Source organism: Apodemus sylvaticus, chromosome 8, assembly GCF_947179515.1.
Source record: "Apodemus sylvaticus chromosome 8, mApoSyl1.1, whole genome shotgun sequence".
Lineage (NCBI taxonomy): Eukaryota > Metazoa > Chordata > Mammalia > Rodentia > Muridae > Apodemus > Apodemus sylvaticus.
Window position 1 is genome coordinate 51,762,361 of NC_067479.1, and position 27,392 is coordinate 51,789,752.

At 43.7% G+C, this 27,392-nt stretch overlaps 1 protein-coding gene across 1 annotated transcript in view; it reads left to right on the top strand.

Annotated features, from left to right (window-relative positions):
• Cog3 (component of oligomeric golgi complex 3) overlaps positions 1-25,181 on the top strand; it is a 53,781-nt gene extending 28,600 nt beyond the window's left edge. Inside the window, exons 15-23 of the mRNA XM_052190934.1 lie at positions 1,943-2,067; positions 4,628-4,717; positions 7,278-7,398; positions 9,681-9,769; positions 9,877-10,011; positions 13,714-13,789; positions 18,311-18,438; positions 19,162-19,260; positions 23,491-25,181. Coding sequence (XP_052046894.1) covers positions 1,943-2,067; positions 4,628-4,717; positions 7,278-7,398; positions 9,681-9,769; positions 9,877-10,011; positions 13,714-13,789; positions 18,311-18,438; positions 19,162-19,260; positions 23,491-23,520 — 893 coding nt within the window. The 3' untranslated portion in view covers positions 23,521-25,181. The remainder of the gene's footprint in view (positions 1-1,942; positions 2,068-4,627; positions 4,718-7,277; positions 7,399-9,680; positions 9,770-9,876; positions 10,012-13,713; positions 13,790-18,310; positions 18,439-19,161; positions 19,261-23,490) is intronic.
• Positions 25,182-27,392: the final 2,211 nt, after the last annotated feature.

Consider the following 27,392-nt stretch of genomic DNA (forward strand, 5'->3'; position numbering starts at 1 on the left):
ATTATTGGCTTGCTCCACTGTACTGCATTTGCAGTGCTGAGGGATCACACCCAGGTCTTTGTGTGTTCTAGGCAAGGACTCCACTATCTTTAAGAAATTTCAAAAAAAAAAAAATTTCAAATTAGATTTTAGATTGAAGAATGGTCTTATTGAAGAGATTAAAGATGATGCAAGTATTATATGATTTTGAAAAAATGTTCACCTTCAGATCTTTTATTATTTATTTAAAACGTTTTCCCCTTTATTTTTATTTTTATTTTTATTTTTATTTTTAATGTGTATGGGTATTATACCTACATCTATGTTGTGTACCACATGTATGTAGTGCCTGTTGGGCCAGAGAAGGCATCAGAGCCTCTGGAGCTCGAGTTACAGAGGATTGTAAGCTTCCATGGGGTGGTGGGAATGAGACCCAGGTCACAGAAGAACAGCCAGGCTCATGACCACTGAGCCATCCCACCAGCCCCTCCTCAGAGATTTTAAACAATCCAGATCTGGATTTATTTTTTTTTTTTTTTGTTGTTGTTGTATTTCTATGTATCCCTGGCTCTCCTGGAAGTAACTGTGTAGATAAGGCTGGCCTCAAACTGAGAGGTCTGCCTGCCTCTGCTTCTTAAGTGCTGGGGTTAAAGGCGTGTGCCACCACTGCCTGGTTAGATCTAGATTTAAAAAAAAAAAAGAAATACTATTTATTTTGCAATGTTACTAATTCATATACTTTTTTATTATTGAAAAAACCAAATATATAGAGAAGTTAAAAGAAAAAATAAATATACATATGTGATACTTAGATTTGAGACTTAGCATTTATCATAAATGTACACAAGCACACTTTTTTGGCAGGGTCTTATTGTCTTACTGCTAGCCGTGAAGGCTTGACAGTTCTTCCTCAGCCGTATGTGCTGGCATTAAAGTACGTGCCCTGACACCAGGCAGCCAGACACTTTAAATTGTGTCCTCGCTTGGCCCTCGAGTGGAAAGTATTGCATCTCTCTAGAATGAGGACATCTCTTGTGTAACCACAGGTTATGTGAGTTGTATCACCTCTTGTCTCAAGAGAGATATACAAGCACCACCTTTGTGGTTGTCTTCAGTTTGGCTTTGGATACTGCGGTGACCATGATTCTCTTGCTAAGGTGTCCTTCTGTTCAAGCACTCTCTGCTGGCCAAAAACTGCCTTTCTGACCTTTCCAGTAGTGGGGACAGTTCTTACCATCTGACAACTCATATACCAACCAGACCTGTTAAATAAGCTTGGAACTGAAGGCAAGGTGCCAGGCCAGCCAGCTGTGACCCATGTTCCTGTCTAAGGTTGCCCTGTCTTACCAGGCCTGATCGAGGCCTGTAATCTAGCTACTTGGGAGGCTGAGTCAAGAGGATCACTAGCTGAAGACCTGCCTAAACTACAAGTGAGATTAGGGCGGTTTGAACAACTTAGCAGGATCCTGTCTCAGGATTTAAAAGGAGGGGCAGTGGGACTGTAGTGCAGTGACAGCGGTTCGCCTGGCATCGTGAGGTCTTGGGCCAGTCCCCGTGTTGACCACATGAGCGTTTTCTGTCACTCCCTGCCTTCATTGGCGTGCACTGCATAGAGATGTTCTGGAGCCTGCTTGTGGTCCTCAAGTATGCTGTTGGTTTATTCCATGAAGATTATTGAGCATGGCTTCTGAAAAAACACTAGGTTGAGGGGAGTTGAGCAGATATGTATATACATACAGCTGGAGTGTGTGTGCCCACAGGTTTTTTTTTTTTTTTCTTGAGTCTTAACCTTTGCCTGTCACTGGTTTAGTTTAGACTTCTAGGGTATTTCTTATTAAACATGAGGTGTGGGGGGGAACTGATGATAGCCAATGGAAATAAATAGCTTATAGCTGCCATGTTAATTACTGTATGACAGATATCCACGTGCTGGAAATATATGTTTTTTCCATTTGGGTTTTAGGTTCAACAGACTCCCTCAACCCTAGACCACAGACCACGGTTTCTCCAGCAGATCTTCATGGCATGTGGTACCCCACAGTTCGAAGGACACTTGTCTGCCTCTCCAAATTATATAGATGCATAGATGTATGTGTGTGAGTTCTTACATCTTTACTGTGACTTGCTTATTCTAGAAGTTGCTTGGAATATTTTTAAGTTTAATCTACTTTAAGAGCCTGATGCAGTATTTTGTTGATATTCTTAGAGTTATGAGTTTTAGATATGGTGGTAATTTGAAGGTTGAACTATTTTAAGGGCTCATTGAAACTGTGGGTAAGTTTTAAATGTGTGTTTATATTTGTATCTTTCTGAGGACTAAGGCTATAGTTTTAATCAAATTTTAAAGGAGTCCAATGACCATGAATAAGTTTAAAATTACTAATTAATTTGTCTGCTCTAGTTTTTATGTGACGCAGAGAGATACAGGAATGTGAAACCATACAGAGATGCCACATTGGCATCATAGTTAGTATTGAATGGAGCCGCTGCCGCCGCCGGCTGGTTTTTGTTGTTGAGACTGGGTCTTCCTAAGTAGGTGGCAGTAGTGACCTTGAACCTGCAGATCCCCGTGCTGCAGCCTCCCCGCACTGGCATTTCAGATGGGCACCACCATGCCTAATCCCTGCAAATCGGTTTTGCACTTAACTTTCAGCCAGCATCCTTAACAAATAGTGTGAGATTGCCATGCTCCGAGCCATGAACAAAGTGAGGTCACTTCTGAAGTTGGCAGGATTCTTTTAAAGCACCTTTTAAGACCATGCATCGGTTTTGAGAAACAGTAATTAAGCATGCTGACTTAATGATATAGTTGTTATTCCCTACAATGACAGACTTGGCTACAGATTTGCTGCCATCAGTTTATGTTTAAAGCAAAATAGTTTTATAAATTTGGTAGTTTTAACTCTTTATTTTTTAAATTGATTATAATCCTACTGCATGTGAAGAGAAGTCATATAATGCATTGTCCAGACTCCACTGCTTTTTAAGAATATAGCTCAGATGGAATAGGCATGAACTCTGTGCATACACAGGCACACATGTGAGCTCCACGCTGCAGACTCTTAGGAACAGGTGAGGTCTCACGTCTCACGGCATCAGTCACCCATACTCCTCGGCTTACACTGTGACCGGCGGGTCTTCCCAGTGCGGGCTAGGAGGACGCTGGGCATCTTTGCTTCTTCAGGCTCCCAGTAGGGAATAAGGCATGAGACCAGGGTTCAGAAACTCCTTTTGCGCAGCCCAGATCCTAAGGGAAATGTGCAGGAGTCGTGTTCCACGCGTGCCTCGGACCTCAGTGCAGAAAGGTTTTGTCAGCCAAGTCATAGGTGGGCCCTAGGCGGTCACTCCCTCTGGAGTGCCTTCTGCCTTAAGCTTACCTGTTCCTTTATCACCTACCTCATGTCCAGGTCTTCTATCGTTGGCTTTAAAGGCTGAGTCTCACTCTGTAGCCGATATTGCCCTAGACCTATGTAGCCCAGGCTGGCCTTGAACTCTCAGCAGTCCCATCCCAGCCTTCTAGTGCTAGGATGATAGGCATGAGCCACTGTGCCTAGCTCTGAGGTAAAAATCTTTTTTTTTTTTTGTCTCTTCTCTGCTCCCCAGACAGTGTCTCTTATAGTCCAGGCTGGCCCCCTTCTTGATATTGTCACTGAGACTGTGCTGCATTTTGATCATAGGCAGGTGCCACCAAGCCTGGCTCTATTGAGCTGTACTTAAAATTTAAAAATATATTTTATGTGTATACATGTTTTGCCTGCATGTTATATCTGGGCATCATTTGTGTGCTACCAGAGAAGGGCAGAGGAAGGAAGGCATTACAGATGAACCTGGACTCATAGAGGGCTGTGAGCCACTGTGTGGGTGTGGGAATCAAACCTGCGTCCTCTAGAAGAACAGCCAGTGCTCTTAACCACTTAAGCCATCTCTCCAGCCCTCATTTATATGAATTTAACCAGATGCCTCAGAATGCTTGTGTTTTTACAGTATTGTATAATTTGCTGTTTTTGTTTTACAATTTTTACTTATTTATTTACTTGATCAACTTTGTCCTGTTGATTGTTTATGTTGTCTCCATCGTCCTCTGTTTAAAGGAGATTGTAGTGAAGAGCCGTGTTACAGATCTTAGAGCATCTTCCCTAATGACCTGGGCTACATTTTTTGAAGATACACTAGAGTTTGTCTTCTAGTTAATTTTGAGTTTAGAAACAGCCTACTAGCTGGGTGTGGTGGTGCACAATATTTATGTGAGTCCAGTACTAGGGGGGCTGAGGAAGGAGGGTCTGGAGTCTGAGGCCAACATGCACTGTATAGTAAGTTCTAGCACACTAAATGAGATTGTTCTGGCGTGGATATTCTGTACGGTTAACCCTGCCTGCTTAATTGATCCCTGTACCTCGCAGTGACCCGCACAGGGCTGGCCATGAGTAGGTGTTAACAGGTTTAGTAAAGGGCACCCGAGCATTTCCAGACATGAGTGCACATTACAGAGCCATGTGGTAATCCTGAAAGATTGAGTGGGCATGCGATATTTGAGGGGGAATGGTTCAAATATGGAAGTAAACACTGTTCCCTGCTTTCATGGCTTTTGCAGTTTCCTTTTTTGATTTGTCAGTGACTATAGGCTGATGTTTCTTTCTTCTTCCACCAGAGGGCAGTGTTCCAAGGATTATCACAGGAAGCGTTGTCTGCCTGCATACAGTCCTTGCTGGGAGCATCAGATTCTATCAGCAAAAACAAGGTTTGATGAAGTGTTAGGTGAAAGTTTATTACCTATAATAGTATTGGTCAACATGTCATTTATTTAGAGTCACAAAAATTTAAAGTCGCTTAGCAGTAAGATTTGTTTGTTTAGTAGGAGAGAATTTCAAGACTCTGAAGGAAACTGGTGTTTCATTGTAGTGCTCACAGAAGACTGCACTAAGAGTCTACTTTGTGAATTACCGGGAATGGGACTGAGGGTCTAATGCAGTAGGATAAAGAGCCCGAGGAAGTGGTTCTGCTGCTTCCCCAGAATACAAAGAAAGTGTGTTCAAGGAAGCAGCAGGTCACCATCCCCACAGTATTTAAATAGTCGAATGGCCTTACCTGGAGGAATCAGCCAGTTAGCTTCAAGGGCAGGCAGTAACAGTCCTTGTGTTGTGTGACTTAAAGTAGCTGCCATGACCACATGGCTTATGGTTTGGGATCATCACGGGATCTGTACTGGAGCTTCTGGTCTGTGCTGCTCCCTCAGCCTGTGGGAGCCTGGGCAGCAGCGCTGCCGTCCTCAGCTCTCCCAGAATGCCTTGGTGCAGAGATGGAGCTCTGAGGCCACTGGTAGCCACAGTGCACCTCTGTTATCGGCAAGCCTGTACGGTCCAGATGGACAGATTCCATTTCTAACTTCAAAGCTGTAGATACTTGAGGAGAGTCGCCTGATAAAGTCGCCCCTAGAGAAGCTCTGCCTTTGCGGCTGCTTCTCCTCCTGTGCCTGGCGTTGAGAGAGGATCTCTATGTAGGGATTAAAGGAGCATGGGATGGGCAAGGTCTAGGTGGGCAGAGCTAAGCTCTAGACAGTGTTTGCAAGGCTCACCTTCACATTTTCATGGTTGATGCCTAAAGTTGCTGTTGGAGATGCTTAACTAAACTGGAACATGCTCTATATGATGGCATATTGCACAGCTGCTAAACTTAAAGATGTGAAACAATAAACATCACTTAACTGTATTAAGACAAATAAAGGATAACAGAAATAAGATGCAGACTGTGGCTTTATGTAGCAGAAATGCCACCGAGCAAGTGGGGGACTGGGTGATCTCTGCCCTTGTCCTGCACATTTCTTTATTACCCATGGGTTTTGTACAGTGAGATGTTTCTCAGCTCATTAGGACGAAAAACTGACTTAACAGAAGATCCGGTCAGCTATGGCCTTTTGTACCTTTAAGCCCTGAGCCTTCCGTACTTACTGTCCACCGTCCGTTATGTAACTCTGTTGCCTACAAGTTCTAAGTGTTTATGTCTATCTGGAAACCTTCAGCCTGGTAAGCATTGTTAGCACATTTGATTTTGTGGCTGAGAATCTGTAGTTTTTACCTTTCAACTTAGGGGTTTTTAAAGGTAAATTATTATTACATACATAAATCGAACACATAGTGTGTAGTAAATTAACATAATACTATTTTCTTAAGTACAACAACTTTAATAAAGAAAAATGAAGTCTATGGGACTCAGAACTAGAACAGGTGTTTAGAGTGCACAGCGTTTCGATTTGCCTGCTGCTGTGCTCACAGGCCAGGTGATTGTGCTCCTGAGGAGGTGGTGACTGTGCTCCTGAGGAGGTGGTGGAGAGAGGGACTGAGAGCAGTCACTGCTTGAGTCCTCTTGTCCTGCTTCTGCAGGATAATTTTACGATTTCCTAATTAGGAAACACTTCCTCATTAGAAATGTTGCAAGAAAAAAAAAGTGTTGCAAAATAAAATTCTGATTTGAGGAACAGCCTTGCTTTATTAATACATAGACTTTAACCCCAAGGACTATAATTATTATGCTGGGACTTGGTCAGGTCAGAGCTTTGAGAGCCCCGCTCCAGTCACAGGGCTCCTGCAGACAGTCCTGAGTTCGCAGAAGGGCTTGTATAGGGACAGCCAGCACTCGGTGGTGTCCAGTAATCCAGGATGGGGGGGAGGTGAGGGGGGTGGGGGGGTGCCAGGCCATTTTATATTTGGAAGCTCCTTTTGTACTGTGTCTGATGTTTTGGATATCAAAACCTTATGGCCAAATAGGGAAGGATGTCCTCCTAAGAGACGCTGGAAGGCTGTGAGCAGCAAATTTAGATGGTCCTCTGAGCTCTTCCATGCTGCTCGGTGTGGCTCTTAGGGCTTCCTTAAGTAGAGAAAGTGATAATGTTCAAAGTCTTAGCAAGAATTTTCCAGAGAACTTTGACATGGGTAACCTGGAGAGAGTTCATTGTACTGCAGAGAATTGTCACCTTGAGGCTGTAAATTTGTGTAGATTTGCCGGGAGTGGTGGCGCACGCCTGTAATCCAAGCACTTGGGAGGCAGAGGCAGGCGGATTTCTGAGTTTGAGGCCAGCCTGGTCTACAGAGTGAGTTCCAGGACAGCCAGGACTACACAGAGAAACCCCTGTCTCAAAAAAAAAAAAAAATTTTTTTTTCTTTTCTTTTCTTTCTTTCTTTTTTTTTTTTGCCACCATGCTCGGCTCAATTGTGTAGATTTAATGTTGAATGATAGTGTCTTTTATATGTTTCTATTTTGATTTAATCTGTGATAATATCCATTTTTTTTGTCTTATAATTTAGACTCAGATTGATGGACAACTTTTCTTAATTAAGCACCTTTTGATTCTTCGAGAACAAATTGCTCCATTTCATACTGAATTCACCATTAAGGAAATTTCCCTGGACCTCAAGAAAACTAGAGGTATTTTGTTGTCCTGGCTGGCACAGTTGGGTGTATTTGACCTGTCCAGGTGTGTCAGCACAGGCTACAGGTTTATTTTATGTTCATCTGCAATTTCTTTTGCATGCTTTGCTTGCTAAATATGTTACTTGTTCATACTAAACTAAGCTGTCAGTATCCTAATTATTTCTAGTTTGTTGTATTTTCTTTATTAAAGGAGCAATATCCGTACATTTCCATGTATAATACAGTTTACCTCTCTTGGGCCTTTCCACATACTACCATTATAAGCGATTATAAGCTGAAAATGACTATAATAAAATACCTATAAGATACATAGCATGTGTCATGAAATTGGGGTCTGCCTGAGCGCCTGAGAGTCAGGTTTTAATCCTGGCTCTTGTGTAGACTTGACCTGAGGGGCGGTTAACTTCAATAGCCCATCTTCCTCCTGTGTAAAAGGAACACAGTGACATTATGTTCCTTCGTTGGTTACCAAGATCATTAAAAGTGAAAACAAACATAAAGATATGTCACTATGCTTAAGGTAACATCGAGTTGGAGATGCTTACTGTTAAGTAAGGTGGTGTGACATATGTTGAATTCTGGCTCATCTTGGGAAAGATGATTCATTTGTCTTAATTATTGCTATTGAATTAACAAATTTGTGGGTGGGGTTCTAGACCGGGCTTTTGTATGTAACCCTGGCTGTCCTGGAGCTCACTTTGTAGACCAGGCTGGCCTTGAACTCATAGAGGTCTATCTGGCTCCACCTCCATAGTGTGTGGGATTAAGGGTGTGTGCCACCAGACTCAGCCAGAATTAACAGGTTTTGAAAAGATCAAAATACACCCAATCCAAGCTCTTGACTGTAAATTAAGGACACACCATAAATATCAAGTTTTTCTACAGATTTTTGTGAGCTGTTTTTTCTCAGTGATTTCCAGAGATGTAAACTCTTCTACCTTAAGCATTTGTCTGTGTAATGGGTTAACTTCCCTTTTAATCTTAAGGTAGCTGAAGGAATAGTGACTCAAATAATTTTCTGTGTTCTAGCAGGCTTCTTGCTCCTCTGTCACTGTGCTTATCTGAAAGAGAGGACTTGATTTAACTCTGCTGAGTTCCACACTGGTCTTCTGATGAGTCACATCAAAGCAGTTGGCCCAGTGTCCTCCATGTGCTGTCCTATGATAGCCACAGCACATGCCTTTTGATTTTGTAAAGCCTCTGGATTTGTCATATAATTTGTCATTTTCCTTTTTAAATAGGATCCAGGTTTTCTGTGCTTTGCTTTTAAAGAATGCCCAACGTTTTAAAATGCATGTTTCCGCAAGGAGCTTCTGGCCCCAGCTCCCTGGTCAATTCCCTCTTGGTGTGAGGTGTGAGAATGGTGCTTTTAACCATGTGGGGCTCGTGGCTGCTGATGGCCTTTATGTGGGTGATAGGATGCAGCACAGTTGGTAACTCTCATGTCTTTCTAATCTGGAGATTGCTCCCACTTGGTTCTGCTCTAAGTCTGCTGAGATATAAGAAGGTGAAATAAACTTAAGATTTTGGCAGGAATTCTTTCCTACCACAGTACGAAGGTCATGCTCTTGCCATGTGGTGACATGGTTCTGTTCCCTTGGAGCAGTTTCTCCTCCTGAGTACTGAATCTGACAGGTTCCTTCTCATTAAGACCCAGCGCAAGGCAGTACTTAGGACAGATGTGCTTGCAGAGCAGGGCTGGGGGCAGTGCTTGCGTTTGCTTTTTCCAGTCTGGCGAAGCAAAGCCATAGTCTTTTAAAAACTCACTTGATAATACTTTCTATCTTTTAAGTCTAATCTCTCAAGACTAATGTTACATCTTATTGCATTTGAACATCAATGAGACCTTAGTACTTTCAGAGATTCTAGTTAGTCTGGAGGTTAAGGGGTAAATATGTCCTCTTGGTGTTTTCTTCTTGGCTGACACATTTGTTTATTCCGTCATTCAAGTGAGTAAATTTCTGTGCCAGCCAAGATCATAAAGAAGCTGGGTGAGTATGTGCATTTGAAGAAATCTACTTAGCATCTACAGGCAAAACAGTGAGATTTTGTGTATTACTCATTTTTAAAAAAAATCGATAGATCATTAATAGTAATTTGCAAGTGTGCTCTGTGGGTGTTGTGTGGCATGTGGTTCCTGGTGCTCCCTTCACTCGGCCCTTCCCACAGGACCGGGTGTGATGGTCCTCCTGGGTTTCAGCAGTAGACGGCTAGGGCTGCACAGGGCTTTGCTGTTGACCGTACTTGTTGACTGGATGAGTAATTTTGTTTCACAGATGCAGCGTTTAAAATCCTGAACCCTATGACTGTTCCGAGATTTTTTAGGCTGAATAGCAACAATGCCTTGATAGAGTTCTTATTGGAGGTGAGAAGGGACTGTTTCATTGCTGGCGGGAGCTCAGTGCTATTCTTTACTTGTCGGATCATTTCTAGGCACATGCAAACAAAAGGAAATTGTCGTGTCTTTTTCAGGGGACTCCTGAGATCAGAGAACATTATCTGGACTCCAAGAAGGATGTAGACCGGCACCTGAAGTCTGCCTGTGAGCAGTTCATTCAGCAGCAGACCAGGCTGTTTGTAGAGCAGCTGGAGGAGTTCATGACAAAGGTGCAGACTTCTAGAGCCCTTTTTTCTCTCCTAGGAAAATTTCCATATCCCAGAAGCTGGTTGGCAGCTGTGTGAGCTCAGCACTGTGTTGCTTTGAAGAGCTGACACTGCACAGGTGTTTGAGCTGAGCCTGCTTGGTGTGTTCTGTTACCTACAAAATAAGTCGGAATTCCCTGTGTGCCTGGACGCTGTTGAAGTGAGCTCCATCTGGGGGCTTTGTGGCAGCAGTCGGTTTCTTTTCATTTCTAGTTTTCTGAGACAGGGTCTCCAGTGTCAGGCTGCCACTGACCTTCTGGAGTAGCAGGGGTGACCTTGAACTTCTGCCACCCACACCTCCCACCAGCAATTATCCCCAAGCAACATGTATACTGTGGCAAATGTTGACATACTTGTATATATGAAAACATTTGGTTCAGATTATTTTCTTTAAGGCTTTAAGAACCGCAGCATAGTCTTCTTGTTCTAGAATACCACAGTATACATGTTGCATGAAACTATTAAGTAGGACTTTGACTTAAAGTAGGTGTAATGTACGAGACTTGGCAGTGGGTGAGCAGGGCTGCCCTCGTCTGCGTGTCCTGGCCGAGACTGTCGTCAGGACTACGTCAGACAGACTCCTCAGGATGGCTAGAGTAAAAGAAGACAAAACTGAATCAATGATTTTGCTTCAGCTAGTGTAAACCGGGGCATTTTGAGGGAAGCATGTTTTAGGCTATGGCTGAGCTGTAGGGTTCCCTTCTAGTGGAGCCTGCCTGTGCTAAAAACTTATGTGTGAAAGCTTTTCATTTTTTTGTTTGATAATATTTTACAAGTTTATGTTCATCATTCCCTCTGAAGTATGTTTAGTTTTTCTAGTAGCTACAAGTTAATATTTTTTGATGTAGTGCATGTAGTACAATTTGATCTTGTAAATTTAATTCTTGCCTTCAGGGAACTGGGAGGGAATCTAAATAGAAACTACATCAAAGTTGAGGCGCTTAGAGTAGGGAGGCAGGGAGGGCGTGGGCCTGCACTGTCTCCAGGCGCTGAGAGGGCTGCTGAGGGGAGCTCATTACTTTCTGTCTCTGCCTTCTTGGCTAGGAGACCTTAACTCTGCAGATCTAGGAGATTATGAAGATAGTAGACAGGGTGAATATATAAGTCTTTGTGTTTTTTAACAAATAGCGTGGTGACACACTGAGGGGAATACTGTGGCTTGACTGAGAACGGCCCCTGAAAGTCATATAATTGAATGTTTAGTCACCAGAAGTGATACTATGTGAAGGATTAGAAGGATTAGGAAGTGTGATCCTGTTGGGTAGTGTGGCCTTGTTGAAGAAAGTGTGTCACTGGGGGTGGACTTTGAAGTTTTAAAAGCTCACACCAGGTCCAGTGTCTCATTCTTTGCCTGTTGCCTATGGATCAAGATGTAGCTCTTAGCAACTCCTCCAGCCCCATGTCTCCCTGCTACCATGCTCCCTACCATGCCGATAATGGGCTAGCCCTCTGAAATTGTAAGCTAGCCCCCGGTTAAATGTTTTCTTTTATAAGAGTCGCTTTGGTCATGGTATCTCTTCAGTAATAGAACAGTAATCAATACTGAGGAAGACAGTGAAATTAATGCCACCCTGTGCTACAAATGAGTTCCAGGTCAGCTTGGACTACATAGCATGATGCTGTTGTATTTCTTTCCTTTCCTTTCCTTTCCTTTCCTTTCCTTTCCTTTCCTTTCCTTTCCTTTCCTTTCCTTTCCTTTTTCCTTTCCTTTCCTTTCCTTTCCTTTCCTTTCCTTTCCTTTCCTTTCCTTTTTCCTTTCCTTTCCTTTCCTTTCCTTTCCTTTCCTTTCCTTTCCTTTCCTCTTTCCTTTCCTTTCCTTTTCCCTTTTCCCTTTTCCCTTTTCCCTTTTCCCTTTTCCCTTTTCCCTTTTCCCTTTTCCCTTTCCCCTTTTCCTTTCCTTTCTTTCTTTTTTTAATAAAAGCACAAATTGTGTTACTAGGGAATTAGTGAGATCCTAGAACACTCCATGGAGTAGCAGGAAGTGGTTATTGTTGAAATAAATCTCTTAGGACTAGAAAACTGTAGCTACTGAAAAAAAGTTAATAAACATTGTGTTCCCATTTTGTTTTTTCTGAGACAGGGTCTCTTTGTGTAGCTTTGGGTATCTTAGAACTCTCTCTGTAGACTGGGCTAGCCTTGTACTCAGAGAGATCTGCCTGTCTTTGCCTTCCAAGTGCTGGGATTAAAAGCGTGCACATCCATTGCCCAGCTTGTATCTACCCCTTCCTTTTTTGTTTTTGTTTTTGGTTTTTTTTTTTTTTTTTTAGACTGGGTTTCTTTGTGTAGCCCTAGCTGTCCTGGAACATGAGCTGTAGATCAGGCTGACCTTGAACTTAGAAATCTACCTGCTTCTTCTGCCCTGAGTGCTAGGATTAAAAGCATGTGGCACCACATTCAGCCATATATAATTTATTTTTAAAAGTTGCTTCTGAAGATGAAGACATGGAAGAAGTTGAGTGTGAAGAGGTAGAGACGAGGTGGTGCAGTGGTTAGCTCGAGCAGAGGTCCAGACTCAGCTGGAGTAGGGGTAGATAGAGCGGGTGGAGCTAGAGAGGAGGGGAGAAACTTTAGGGACCAGCCTCCTGCAGCTCTGCCTCCCCTGTGGGAGTTGATGCTTCAGTGTTTGTAACAGCTTGGGCATTTGCCCCAAGTCTGTTCTTTAAAAAGTAGTTCATGCTTAACTCCCATCAAGTTGTTTTTTCCTGAACAGCTAGGTTGACATATTTGTATTTATTCCCTGTGCTGCTGCAACAGGAGGGATACAAAAGTAACTTCCAAGTTTGTATCTATAGCACAGTTTGGCTTTGTAATGATACTTAAAAATCCTGTTGGTTGTTGTTGTTGTCCATTTGTTGAGATAGGGTTTGACTGTGTAGCCCAGGCTTGCCTCCAATTCTTGTGCTATTCCTTAGCTTCCCAGATGCTGACTCTGCAGTCTACCATACCCAACTGGGTTTCTCTCTCTCTCTCTCTCTCTCTCTCTCTCTCTCTCTCTCTCTCTCTCTGTGTGTGTGTGTATGTGTGTGTGTTTGCTTGCTTGCATGCCTGCGTCCCAGTATGCCCATGTCTGTGTGAACATATGTCTATTGTATGCATTTCTGTGGGTCCAGCAGAGGGCATCCTGTCTCCAGAAGCTGGAGTTAATATGTCAACCTAGCTGATTAGATTAAAAACTTCAGTCTCATGGTCTCTTCTCTAGCCTGGCCACTGTTTGACTTGATGGTATTTTCTATGTTTGTAATGTAGTTTAAAAAAAAGGGAAATCTTTAGAGTATGTGAGGAGCCTCTGTGCAAAAACTACTGACAAAAACTCAGTATTAACTCAGTCTTTTTGGGAGTAAATTTTTTTTTTTAAAGTTTTTATATTTGGTAGAATTTCTTCAGAGATTCCTGCACTGAAAGGTCTCAGGAAGAATGTTCAATAAGATTGTGGGGTTTTGTTTTCCTTTGTTTTCTAAAACCCCAGAATAACACACATCTTGAACTCATTAAAAAAGGTTTGTTAAAAAATATGCCTAGCTGTGAACGCTTGTGAGAGTAGATGCAGTTTTGCTAGAACTGTACCTGGTTACCAGCGTGCCTTAGTAATTGACTGTGTATCTGTGAGCAGTCCATGTTTATCTGCCGTTGGAGAAATGAAACCTCTGCTTTTGTCTCCTCTACTAGGTATCAGCGTTAAAAACCATGGCCAGTCAGGGAGGCCCCAAGTACACCCTCTCTCAGCAGCCTTGGGCACAACCAGGTATTGGGATTTTACTCTTTAAGGATGTTATTAGGCTATGTCTGTGTAGCCCTTTCTGTGACATCTTGGACTTGGTTTCTTGCTTGCTTTGGGTCACCAGATCTGGGTTAAAGCAAGATTCAGCTTGGGGCTGATAGGTCTTGCTTTGCCAGTACTGCTTCCCTCTGACAAGAATCCGTTCTGAGAGAGGGGGAGCTTTTGAACGTTTACTCAATTAAACATCAAGCATGGCTTAACATTTCAGTGCTTTGCGCCTGCAGACTTCTGTGCACCTGCTAGTCCTTGGCTCCGGGTTTCGTGGGAACACGGCTGCACTGCACGGAATGATGGGAGGCACACACTTATCTTCAGCTCAGAAGAAATGGTGGCCCACCCCTTTCTTCCTTTTTTTTTTTTTTTTTTTTTTTTTTTTTTTGCCAAGTTACATCTTCTGCTGACAATTTAGCATGTTTGAAAAAAACCGAGTCAGAATGAAGGAGTCGGCTGGGTTTGGCAGGCAGCTTCACTGCCCGGCCTGCACAGCTACTTGAGATGTTCCAGTTACTTCTCCACACATTTACAGTTTCTATGCTAAAGGCTTTTTGTTTCTTTTTGGCAGGTGGGGTTACTTCAGTGTTAGGTTTTAGACATTTAGAATTACACCCTATTTGGGTTACTTTTGGCACAGTTTCTTTATAGCATTTTCTTTTTTAAGGGAATATTTTATTTATTTACATTTCAAATGTTATCCCCCCCTTCCTGGTTTCCCCTCTGAAAACTCCCTATTCCATCTCCCCTCCCCCTGCTTCTATGATGGTGCTCCCCCCGACCCCCCCCCACACACACATACACTCCTGCCTTACTGCCCTATGCTGGGGCATTGAGCCTACACAGGACCAAGGGCCTTCCCTCCCACTGAGGCCATTCTCTGCTACATATGCAGCTGGAGCCATGGGTCCCTCCATGTGTACTCTTTGGTTGGTGATTTAGTCCCTGAGAGCTTTAGGGGGTCTGGTTGGCTGATATTGTTGTTCTTCCTATGGAGTTGCAAACCCCTTCAGCTCCTTCAGTCCTTCCCCTAATTCCTCCATTGGGGTCACTGTACTCAATCTGATGGTGGGCTGTGAACATTCACATCTGTATTTCTCAGGCACTGGCAGAGCCTCTCAGGAGACAGCTATACCAGGCTCTTGTCAGCAAGCCCTTCTTGGTATCAGCAATAGTGTCTGGGTTCTGTGTCTGTGGATGAGATGGATCCCCAGGTGGGACAGTCTCTGGATGGCCCTTCCTTCAGTCTCTGCTCCACTCTTTGTCCCTGTATTTCCTTTAGACAGGAACAATTCTGGGTTAAAATTTTTGAGATAGGTGGGAGGCCCCATCCCTCCACCAGGGGCTGTGGTGTGCCTAACCTCTAGATTTGGTCTCTACAGGTTCTCTCTCCCCTTTGTTGGGTATGTCAGCTAATGTCATCCCTGTGGGGTCCTGGCATATCCAAGAACCATTACCTAGAATAAAATTTGTTACCTTGCTGTTCTGTGACCCACATTCACACACTGAGACAGTGGTGAAGGAGCAAGGTCTTAGTTGTGGACAAGCTGCGTCGGAGGGGGAGATTTACTTCTTATTCCTAGTGAGAGATCCAGAGAGGCCTCTGCTGCTGGCATTTTGGCAGCTACAGGCAGCTAACCTAGAACCAGCTTTTCCATGGTGAAAGAAAGCCATTTTCTGTTAGGTCCATATTTTCTTTGAATAAAGAGATAATACTCTCTTACTCAGGTAACTTGTAAAATTCATATAGCACATTTATCTACAGTTTGGTGAACAAGTCACGAGGTGACTTGTGACATCTCTGAGAGATTGACTAGTTTGTAGGTAGGAAAATAAGCACATTTTATTTTACAGTTTTTCACAGGTCAAATTTTAATACCATATAAAATTTTTGATTGAAGCTATCCTGTCTCCAGAATTTTCAGCCCTAAATGCCTTAATTTATGGAAGTTGAACTAAGTAGTAGCCAGTGCTATCTCCTGGGACAGTGTACAAATACATATCAGTTGTGTTTGGAAGGAGACAGTTTATTACAAAGGTTTCGTGTGTGTGCGTTGAGGGAGTGCTCCCACCTGTTTGGTGCCTGTGGTAGAGACAAACCTGTTACTCTGTTCATGATTTCAAACGTTTCTCTTGTATTTGGGATGGAAATCTGTGGCATTTTTTAGAAACAAAGCACACTTGATAGAATGACACTGTCCAGTGTGTCTTTCTAACGACAGGCCACCATGACTGGGTCTTCAGTCAGGACACTCTGCAGTCCCAAGCCAGCATGACTCTTGGGGACATTCTCTTGATCTTGAGTTAATTTGAGCCTGTGACTTAAGGATTTAGTCTTACAGTGCTTATTTAGAAGAAGGAAGTGGTTTGCATTCTGAATGTTTATGTAAATGAAACTCTGAGGCAATACATCTTTCTTAGAATAGAAAGCATCAGCAAACAGGCATGGCGTGTTAATACAGCTAACCCTACTTGATGCATAGCTAACTGTTGTTCTTTCCTTTCTGGAAAGATCCTTTCTCTTGAGATAGGGCCTGTGATTGTTTTTGAAAATTGTATCCTAGTAATTCCGTGTTGGGGGTGCCCTGGGCTTCAGTTTTACTTATGTTGCCATTAGTAACACAGTAAATAAAAGGACAGAGCGGAGTGGGACACTGTTTTGTTATTTGATTTTGTTTGTACAATCTCTGTGGGATCTTTCTCTGTCTTGAAGGGATCTTCTTCTCCTTTGGCCACCTTGGAAGTATAGAGTTGTTTTTTCCTGGTCTGTAATGAATAAAGAAGCCCTTACTTCACTGTCAGATTTACAGTGGGTCAAGGACTGCAGTCTGAAAATGGTCGGGCCCTCTGTCCTCAGCGCAGGTTGTGGAAGATGACGTCAGGATAGCCACACTCCAATAGAATGAGTTACAAACTAAGATACCGTTCTGTTAACTTAAGGTTGGGCACTGTACTCACTAGCCTGAGCACCCACTTCGTGCTTACTCAGAGCCTCCAAGTCCAATTCCGTGATCTCTAAAGTATTTTAGTGACGATGGAGCTAGAACCCAGGGAGGAAGTACCTGGAAGGAGCCTTCATTTATGTAATGAAAAATAAACAGTTCCTGGGAGCATTGATACTTTCCTGCTGTGTTTTTGCTCAGTCTTCTGTCAGCTAAACTTTTTTACATGATATAGATTGATCCTGGAAAGGTATAAAACAAAAAATGACTGTTCTGTACCTGTGAACTAGTCTTCTCAGATAGAGCCGTGGTTGTGGACTTGGTTATTCAGGTGGGATTGTACCATCCGCACTGTCATAACTTCTTGTGGTGTGCAGCCTTTGACCCCGGTGTGCCCAGCCGCTCACTCTCTTCACCACACTAGGAGTCTCTCACCTAGGTTATTAATGAAGATACTTAATGTTTCACTTTGGTTTTCCATAAATGATTTGTATACATGTGTCTTCTTTGTATTTTGGGAATGCTTAAATGACATAATCTTCAGTAGTTACTTGAAAGGTTTTGTTTTCAATCTTTCAGGATATTGTCTAACACACCCTCAAGTTGAAACATTTTATACTCCCATGAGCACCTGATGAGGATACACTGACCCTTAGTATCTGTGGATTTCCATTTTATTTGTTTTTGAGACAAACCACCCAGGCTGGTTTCAAACCTTGCCTCTGGATTTCTTCTATTGCAAGTGTCCTCTATCACTTCTAGCTTGATGCCTTTTGTTTTATTTTTTTTTCCTTTGAATATTTTTTATTTGAAGCAGAGGATATAGAAGGCTGTTTGCCTATTTCTCTACACCTTCTCAAACATGGAACTCTGGATCCTTTTGCCAGGGTCACACTGGATTATTTGTGTTGACTTTTGAGTGAGGCTACACAGTTTAGAAATTATTAATCTTTCCTTTGTGGCTGTCTAGGTCATTTCCTCTTGAATATTTCATTCAGGTGACTGACTTCCATGTAGCCCTTTCAGATGCTATACTTGGCTTGTGTAGATACTTATAAACAACTGGAATTTATTCTCTGGTAAAGCAGTATAAGAATGTAATAAATGGATATATAGTTCTGCTTCGACAAGGATAGATAAAAATCTTCTGAGTGATCCAAGCACACCTGTCAGACACATGTGCCTAGGAGTTAGTTTGCATGTTGAGAGGCTTGATTCTTATTAACTCCTACTGTTTCTCTAAAAATAACAAGAATTTTTTAAACCTTATTTTTTTTACCTCACATTCCAAAGGCACAAATTCCAGCCTCTATGAACATCTTGGATCATGCTAGGAGAGTTTTGGCTACATTAGCCCTTGTGGCTTAGAGTTTGTATCTACTATATACTTAATGAATGTTTGGAGGACTTATGATCGAACTTTATAAATAATAAGATGTAGGGAAGAGTTTGTGGTTTTTTTTTTTTTCCTATTTTTCAGTATTCTGCTCTGAATTAAAATGGCAATTTCCCCCCCTTTTTTGCGACACTAACAAGAGTAATTTCCTTGCAGCAAAGGTCAATGACCTCGTGGCCACTGCTTACAAGACGATGAAGACGAAGCTGCCGCTCACGCTGAGAAGCATGTCTTTGTATTTGTCCAACAAGGACACGGAGTTCATCTTGTTTAAGCCTGTCAGGGTGAGTAGGTGGGGTGGGCTGCCTGGTGACCTACAGTGCTCTCGCTTCGCTGACTATGAGTTCTCTTCCTACAGATACTGCAGAGTGTTAGTGGTGCTGATATACTCTGTGATCTCAGAGGCTTCAGAGCCGGATCTATCTGGTTATATCTTATTCCTTATCCATTTCGTCTTAATATTTTTGTTCATTTTGAAAGTAGAAATTAATAAACAAGCAAAAAAAAAATCCACACCATGCACTGTGGCCCACCCCTTGGGGAGAGCAGCATTTCCGAATGCATGCCCTGTTCACTGTGGGTAGAGGGAATAGATGGCTTGAGCAGCCACCAAGGGATTTCGTGTCAGAGCAGATTTAAGACTCAGCTTCCGGTCGGGTTGAGTTCACGGCTTTACCCAAGGCACGGTGATTTTTTTTTGAAGTATATTTTATGTGTCTTGAAACTTTATTATCTTTTGTGTAAGAAATTGCTGAAGACTTATTCTCAGGAGCGGGGGCTAAGATATATGAGAGTTTAATGCTTCCAGGAATTATCCGATAAGTCTTCATCAGGTTGTACTAGCATGTAAAATATTAAAGTACAGATTATATGTCTTTGGTAATCTCATAAAATGTATTTCCTCGGCTGTTTGGCAAGAACATGATGATTTAGCACTCTAGTGTTCCTTGTTTATAGTGTGTGCATACACCCTGGGTTGTCTGATATGATCTCTCCTCCTTCCTAAGAATAACATCCAGCAAGTCTTCCAGAAGTTCCACGCTCTGCTGAAGGAAGAGTTCAGTCCTGAAGATGTGCAGATCATTGCTTGTCCCTCCATGGAGCAGGTATCCACGGCTGATGGCCTGACAGCGCAGGTCCTTCTTTATTTGACTTGAGCAGATAGTATGCTTAAGCAAACCTGTTTCTAGTTTTAAGTTCACAACTTCTACATTGTTTTATTTATTTATTTTTTAATTTTTTTTTAGGTTTTTTGGATTTGGTTTTTTCAAGACAGGGTTTCTCTGTGTAGCCCTGGCTATTCTGGAACTCACTCTGTAGACCAGCCTGGCCTCGAATTCAGAAATCTGCCTGCCTCTGCCTCCCTAGTGCTTGGATTACAGGTGTGCGCCACCACTGCCCGGCTATATTGTTTTATTTTAATGAGTAGGAATTCAAACTTTGAGCTGATATCTCTGTGGGATGGTTTTAGCAGTTTAGTTGCTTGTTTAATTCTTCCTGGTAATGACTGACCTGCCTGTGAAAGTCTTGGTTCTTCCGCTTGCTGAGTCAGCCGTTTAAACACAGGCCATACCAGTGCCTGAAGTGGGAGTTATTTTAGGACTTAGAGCCAATGCTGGACCTATGTCATTTTCCTTCTTTCTAAATTTAAAAACCTAAATTAGGGGGTCAGTTTGTGTCAGCATTGTTCGGTTCAGTCAGGTTTTTGTTAGGAATGGCCTGGTAGTTTGGAGAATAACCTATTTTTTGCCTTTAAGCCTAGAGCGTCTTGGGGGAGGGGGTCAGGTTATTGAGCCTTAGTGACGTGTGAGTGCAGATGGGTAGGAGAGGACACGAGACTGTTCATATAGATAGTTTTAGGGATGTTACTGTGATGGGGAGAGAGCTGGAGGGAGGATTATGCTCTTTAGTGAGATGCAGTTCATAGCCCACCAAGTTCTGCTGGAATGTGGTGCCAGTAGTTTCTAGTGTATTTATAGATGGTGCAGCCGTCCTGGCATCTGACGATGTGACCTTTCCTTACTCCCGTAAAGACCCTCACAGTTAACAGAGCTTCCAGCCCACCCCTCCCTCAGTCTCCCCTTAGTCTTTATGGGTTTGCGGATTATGGACGTCTCACTGTGTGGCGTCACGTGGTGTGGCGTCTCTCCTCACTGGTGCCTGCCACCCAGGATGCCTTCAGGGCTCCTGAAGTGTTGTAGCGTATGCTTTTTTTAAAAAGATTTATTTATTATGATATGTAAGTACACACACTGTAGCTGTCTTCAGACACACCAGAGAGGGCGCTAGATCTCCTTACGGATGGTTGTGAGCCACCATGTGGTTGCTGGGATTTGAACTCAGGACCTTCAGAAGAGCAGTCAGTGCTCTTAACCGCTGAGCCATCTTACCAGCCCCGCAGCATATGCTTTTTAACCCTTTGTCTTAGACTTAAGTTTTGAAAATTTTAAATTATTTGTATATGTCTGGGTCTTTCCCTCCCCCTCTCTTCCTCTCTCCTTCCCTCTCCCCTTCTTTCTCTCTCCCCTTTCCCCTTTTCCCTCTCCTTCTCTCTCTCTCTCTGTATGTTTGTGTGTGTGTGTGTGTGTGTGTGTGTGTGTGTGTGTGTGTGTGTGTGTAGGTGTCTGTGGAGGCCAGAAGAGGGTGACTAGATTTGCTGGAGCTGGAGTGGTGTTGTAAACTGCAGGATGGGGTGCTGGGAACTGAACTTGGGTTGTCTATAAGAGTAGCAAGAATGCTTAGCCGCTGAGCCATCTCCCCAGTCTGTCCTCCCTCCCTCCCTCCCTCCCTCCCTCCCTCCCTCCCTCCCTTCCTTTCTTATAGCTGTGTATGTGTGGATAGTTGGGATCATATTGGTAAAAGATTTTAGAATGCTTCTTCTAGTGTTCTTCAGTTTTTGAGACAGGGTTTCTCTGTGTAGCCCTGGCTGTCCTGGAACTCACTCTGTAGACCAGACTGGCCTTGAACTCAGAAATCCGCCTGCCTCTGCTTCTCAGGTTCTCAGATTAAAGGCAGGTGCCACCACTGCCAAGCTAAATCTTTTAAATTTTTAAAAAATTGTTTAAAATTGTGTGTGTGTGTGTGTGTGTGTGTGTGTGTGTGTGTACATGAGTCCCTATAGAGGCCATAGGTGTTAGATCCCTTGAAGCTGGAATTACAGTTGTTGTGAACCACCTGATGTGGGTGCTAGGATAGAACTCAGAAATTCTAGAAGAGCAGTCTGTGTTGTTAGCCACTGAGCTTCTCTCTAGCCTCTAAATGTTTATAAAAATAATTCATTTGAGGTGATCATTTTCTGTGTGAGTATACCACTAAACTTAGACTTTAGTAGTTAGAAAGCTTCCCCACTTTAAGTTTGCTTATTTTTATAATATTTTTATTACATTTATTGTGTATTTTGTGTGTGTGTGTGTCACAGCATGTATGTGGAGGTCAGAGGACAACCTAGGCAAGGTGATCCTTTTATTGTGTGGTCTCTGGGGTCAAACCTTGGTCGTCAGGTTTGAGGACAGGCACCTACTGAGCCATCTCGATGGCCTTAATTTTGCCTTTGAATTATATAAAGTATCTTGTGGTTTCCAGGTGAGACTGATAGAACGTGGAATTCCTGTTCTGCTTTTTAGAGCTGTCAGGGGGTGTTACGTAGAGACTGTCTCAGAAGCAGTCCGAGTAGTGTGGCTCATAGTCGTAGATGTCAAGGAAGCGCAGCAGTGTGAGGGATGCCCGAGTGGGTGGCACAGGTTGGGGTACTGAGCTGATGGCTCATGGAGGTGCTCAGCCCACTGCTACTTCCTGTTTCTGAGTAAAGAAGTAGTCATGGTGGGGAGGCTGTGAGAGCTATGAGGATGAAGGCTCAGTTAACTGCAGTGATTAGGAGTCTGAACGGAGCTCTCTACCTGTGTTTGTTCTGTAGTCATTGTTGATTGCATGGACGTAGGTGTGGTCAGTCCTCCGTCGCTTTGACAAAGCAAAGCCTGTTTGCCATGGTTTGTGGGCTGTGGTCCGTGGGTGTCTGGCCTCATTGCTTTTGGACAGTTGGCGCAGCTGTGGGGGAAGCATGTGGGGCAGTTAGGCTGCTTTTGTTGTGGCCAGTGATGGAAAAGGAAGAGGAAGAGGCTGGCCACTTCAGAACTGAGGGGCTGGGACCAAGCTTTGAACACACAGGCCTTTGGGGGAACATTCCAGACAATCTGCAGCTCCAACATGTAGCAGGAAAGATGCAGGAATGGTGGAAGAGACTCCTTTGCATTCTTTACCCCATTCCTGTCTTCTCTGTAGGTTTTAACTTCACACTTTTAGCTTCCCTCCAGTCCTTTCTTTGAGAGGAAGTAGAGAGATGCCTGCTTGGTACTCCTGAAGACAGAAGGAAGCCTCCTAGGCCCCTTCCTGTCAGTCTGCAGAGGCTCTCGGGCCGGCGGCATTGGCATTCCCAGCAGGAGTGGCGGGTGATTTGTCTTCTTTCTCCTGGAAGCGCAGAGAGGAGGTGACTAACAGCAGAGCAGCTGTCTGTGTGGAAGGGAGTCAGCTGCTCACCACTGGGCTCCAGGCCTGCGGAGCTCCTCCCTCTGAGTTGCCACCAGGGCCTGGCTCTGGGGTCTCAGGCCTCCATTGCCTATTGGCTCATTGCCTCCTTGACAAGTAGGATTCGCACTGTGAGGAGAAAGTTACTTCATACGCCACAGCCCACCTAGCATGCCTGCTTCAGGCATTTACAAAGCCCGGGAGGACTGCGACGCTCACTTGGTAGGGTGCTTTCCTCAGGTGCAGAAGGCCTTGGGTTCAATCTCCTGTACCCTGTAGTGCAGAGGCCTTGGGTTCGATCTCCTGTACCCTGTAAACTGTGACCTGCCTAGTGCATGCCTGTAACCTGAGCACCTGGGAGAGGAAGGTCAGAAAGTAAAGGTCGCCTTCAGCTAAGTGGGTCTGCACCTAACGGAAACTACCTGACTCCATCTTGAAAAAGACAAAACATGCCATTTACATTCTAACACTAAGGAACTTGAAATGGAGGGTGTTGAGTTTAGGGCTAGCCTGGGCTATACCTTAAATAAACAAAACAAAATCATCATTGAAAGGATTCAGCTTACAATGGTGCTTTCCAAAATACTGGGTAGAAAGGGTGGCCTGGATGGTGTGGTGCATTTGTTTATTATGATTATTGCTTTGCTGTCACCATCATTGTACTGTGAATGACTTGCGGCTTGGCTTTGGCCGTGGAGTGCAGGACCTCCAGTGGCTGTAAACAGCTCAGGCTTTTCTCCCGTCATGCTTTTGAGACTGGAGAGTTCCGGAAAGTCCACAGTGCAACTAACCCAGGCCTCCCCATTGCCTTTCAGCTGAACCTCCTGCTGTCAGTTTCTAAGTAGTCCTGGTGGAGCACAGTCGGGGCTGTCCCACGGGAGAGGCCTGAGGAGACCTGCAGCCACGGAGCCTGAGGAACATGGGCGTGTGCCTGCAGAAGGAAACCTGGGGAAGCAGGAGAAGATCAAAGATTGACAGCAGGGTAGCTGCCTCAGTGAACTGCTCTCTAGTGATGGAGAGACTGGACAGGGAGCCACGATTCCCAGGGACTTTTCCCTCACACAGATTGTGCAATAAAGTCGGTTACTGTAGTAAACAGTGCAGCGCACTTCACAGGAACGCAGCCAGCCAGGAAGCTGCTGGCCCCAGCCGCTCCAAAGCACCCTGCACGGCATTTACCCGGGCATTCCACAGCCGCTGTTACTTGGAGAACTCTTACTTCTGTATCCGGATGCAGGCTCCGCCTGCTGGATCAAGGCTGAGTTGGAATAGAAGGGTTGCTGCCAAGAAGGCGTCTGACTTTTCCTGAACTCAGGCTGCCATCTTCCTGTGGGCTGATAGGAGGCAGAGGCAGTTGCAAGACGCCAAGGTCTCCTGTAAGGTCCTCTCCTTGATCTGCCTCCTCCTCACCAGATGGGTGTGTCTTCACCATGGGGGTCTTCACAGTACCGGCACGGCACCAGTGTGTGAGTGGGAGTTGCCCGTGAAGTGAAGGTGTTTTAGCCTGGCACAGCCTGGAGAGGGAGGGGCCTGGGGCAGTGGCTCTCATGGGCGGAGCTTAGTTGCGGACATTCTTTATAAAGTGAACACTCTTTGGTCGCCTGTGTTGTACTAGACACTAGCCTTCCGGGTGTCCCCAGTCCTGCCATAGCTGAGCACCTGGGTATGGCGAACTCTTTCCACACCTTACATATGACACCAGTGGAAAGGAAAGGACTTTGAGCATCTGCATTTTCCTACAAATTCCCCTTGAGTTTGGGATAGGAGTGGCTTTGACCCTGGTGTTGCAGTAAATGTAGCCCGTTTCTTGGTTCAGTTACTGAGACCTTCATCTGGAGGGTGGGATAGTGCTGAGGGCCCTGAAATAGGGCGGGTGACCCCTGGTGCAGGCGGAGGGCCGGGAGCAGCCTCTTGCACAGTGTGCACGTGGGTGACCCATCCTCATGCAACAGGCCCCTTGTTTCTTTGTTCAGTTTAAATTGGGGTGGCCGTTGCTTGGTAGAGCATATTACTCTATATTTTGGGAAACTCAAAGGTAAGAGGGTCCATATTTTTTCTTTGAAATGAATGAGTTAAGAAGATTGTACTTACTATTTTAAATACATGTCTTATGTGATAAACTATAATATCCAGTTCTGTGTATTATATGTACATTGGTTGTTCAGATAGCCTTTCCAAAGAAATGAGGGCGTAACCGTTGGACAGCACTGTGGCTCAGCAGTCTGATGTACAGAGCAGGACTTGTTTGGGGACTCTGGTTGTGCTTTGATTTTTTTTGTTTCTGAAAACACTCACATACCTTACCAACTGCTGGGAGGGTGATACTGATCCAATTTGTTTGCTGAATGAATATTTGTTTAAATCTGTACAGTTTCACGTGTTTACTTATACAGAGTGTACATACTTTGAAATAATTAATTTAAAATGCTTTATATTATTTAGCTAGAAATTGCTGTTTTTAATAAATAGATTTTTTAAAAAAATAAAGATCTTTGCTTCCTACTTTGCCGCGGTGTCTGTTTTATATGTGGATTCTTTAAAAATATTTTAATTGAGAACTTTATTGGGACAAGTTGTAGACAAGTTGAGTTTTTATAAGAAATAGTACCTGAGTTCCTTTATCCGGCTCTGCCCAGTGTTAACATTTACAAGCTGTGGTGTGTACTGTAACCAGGATTCTGACATCACAACGCTTGGCTAACCTTACCTTTCCCTTGCTTGATTGTGTAATAATTAATTGTGAAAAGAAGGACATTTTTGATATCTTCTCTCCCAGTCTCTGTCTCTGTCTCTCTCTGTCTTTGTTTCTTTTTAGTTTTTTTGAGACAAGGTTTCTCTGTGTAGCCCTGACTGTCCTGGAACTTGCTTTGGAGACCAGGTTGGCCTCAAACTCAGGTCTGCTAGCTTTGGCCTCCCAAATGCTGGGAGATGCGTGCTACCACCTCTAGCTTCTGGGATATTACGGTGCTTCACTAGTTAAAAGGGTGTTAATTTTCTGATACTGCAGTAAATACCTAAGATAGTCAACTTACAAGCTCACTTGGCTCTCAGATGATTTATTGATTGGAGACCGATAAATCTGATTTGTAGTCTGGAGAATGACCTATCATAGCCATTCTTGGTTTTGAGTGAGCAAGTTTATTAACTCTATAGCAAACACAAATAGAATAAGTAGCAAGTAGCAGATTAGGAGCCTCCGAAAGCAAAGCATCCTCAAATCAGGCATTCATAATATCTAGAACAAATTGGATCATCCTGATTGAGAACAAACAAAGGAAACATCATCAGTCGGGGTTCCAACACTGAGCAGAAATCAAGTAAAAGATGCTAATCTGAACTTCCTCTTCTTGGACTAGCTTTTGGCTTCCCCTTCCTGGGGAGACATTTTTAACATGGGACAAACAATAGTAACCTCTGCTGGAAGAGGTTCACCCCCTTGTTTTTCTCTGTCCTAGTCACAGAGCCAGAGGGACCAACCTGACTGGGCCAGCCAGACGCAGGACAGAGCCTTGGGGACTCTTGACATAAACAGGAGTCTGTGGGATGGCTTGCACGACACAGGACAGTTTACCATTAAAGTGTATATTCTAGTCCGCATTGCTTTGGGGCCTGTGGTAGAGCTGTACAGGCCATGGGCATGGGAAGAACGGTAAGCAAAGCTGTCCCCGCATGGCTGGGAACCAGATAAGGAACACAAGGGTGTGTGGATGTTACAACCCCTTCCAAGGCCCGCCTCCAACAGCAGTGCACACCTTTGAGTAGCAATGCGGGCTGGAGAACAAGCCTAAACGCGGCCATTTGGGAGACAGTTCAGATCCAAACTAGAATGAAAGGGGTTTTTCCTTTAAACCGTCAAAGTCAATTTCCCAGTACTGTCAGCACAGATGGTTTCATTGAAATTAAGTAGTGCTGTAATAATAATGCAAACGAATTTGTATTTCCCCTCTGATCTAACACCCTACATTTTAAAACTCTCTTCTGCTAGTGCCTTTTAAATAGAGCCTATAGTCAGTCTTTTAAAGGGGGTATCAGTTAAAGCAGTGATTTTCAACCTGTAGATCATGACTCTTTGGCAAACCTCTGTCTTACTGGATTAAAGGATAGACCCTATTCAGGACAGAGGGATTTGATCTTTGATCCCCCACCCCACCCCCCACCCTGGGTGCTTCCTGTTTTCTAGTTTGTCCTTTGTCTTTGATAGAGCCAGGGTTTCACTGTGTAGCCTAGGCTGGCCTTCAGCTCAGCAGTCATCTGCCTCAGCTCAGGCAGAGGTGGTGTTGCTGGTGTGTGTGCTGCACACCTTGCTGCAATGTGGTGTTCTGGAAAGGATAGGGCCGACAGCCACCAGTGCAGTGACAGCTATTACAGTTGTCTAACAAATGTCTATTCCCTTTAAAAAATAAAAATTAGAAAAAATTCAATTATACAAATATGTTCACTACTAGTCAGCTGTAGTGTTTGAATTTTGGAACAAAACATGAAAGGCTCATGAACGAGCTGTCTACCCTAAAGCCAGCCATTACGTGTTTAGGCATTGAACTTCAGATTTTTCTGTGTCTATCATAAGATAATTTTTCTTACCAGATTGAGCTCTTTTACACAGTTGAGTTTTAATTGGTGTGTAGTACCACACAGTTATTTACTGAAATGTTTTCAAGTTATAATTAAAACATTTTGCTCCTAAATACTTTAGCCTCAGTCTCTTAGAGAATAATAT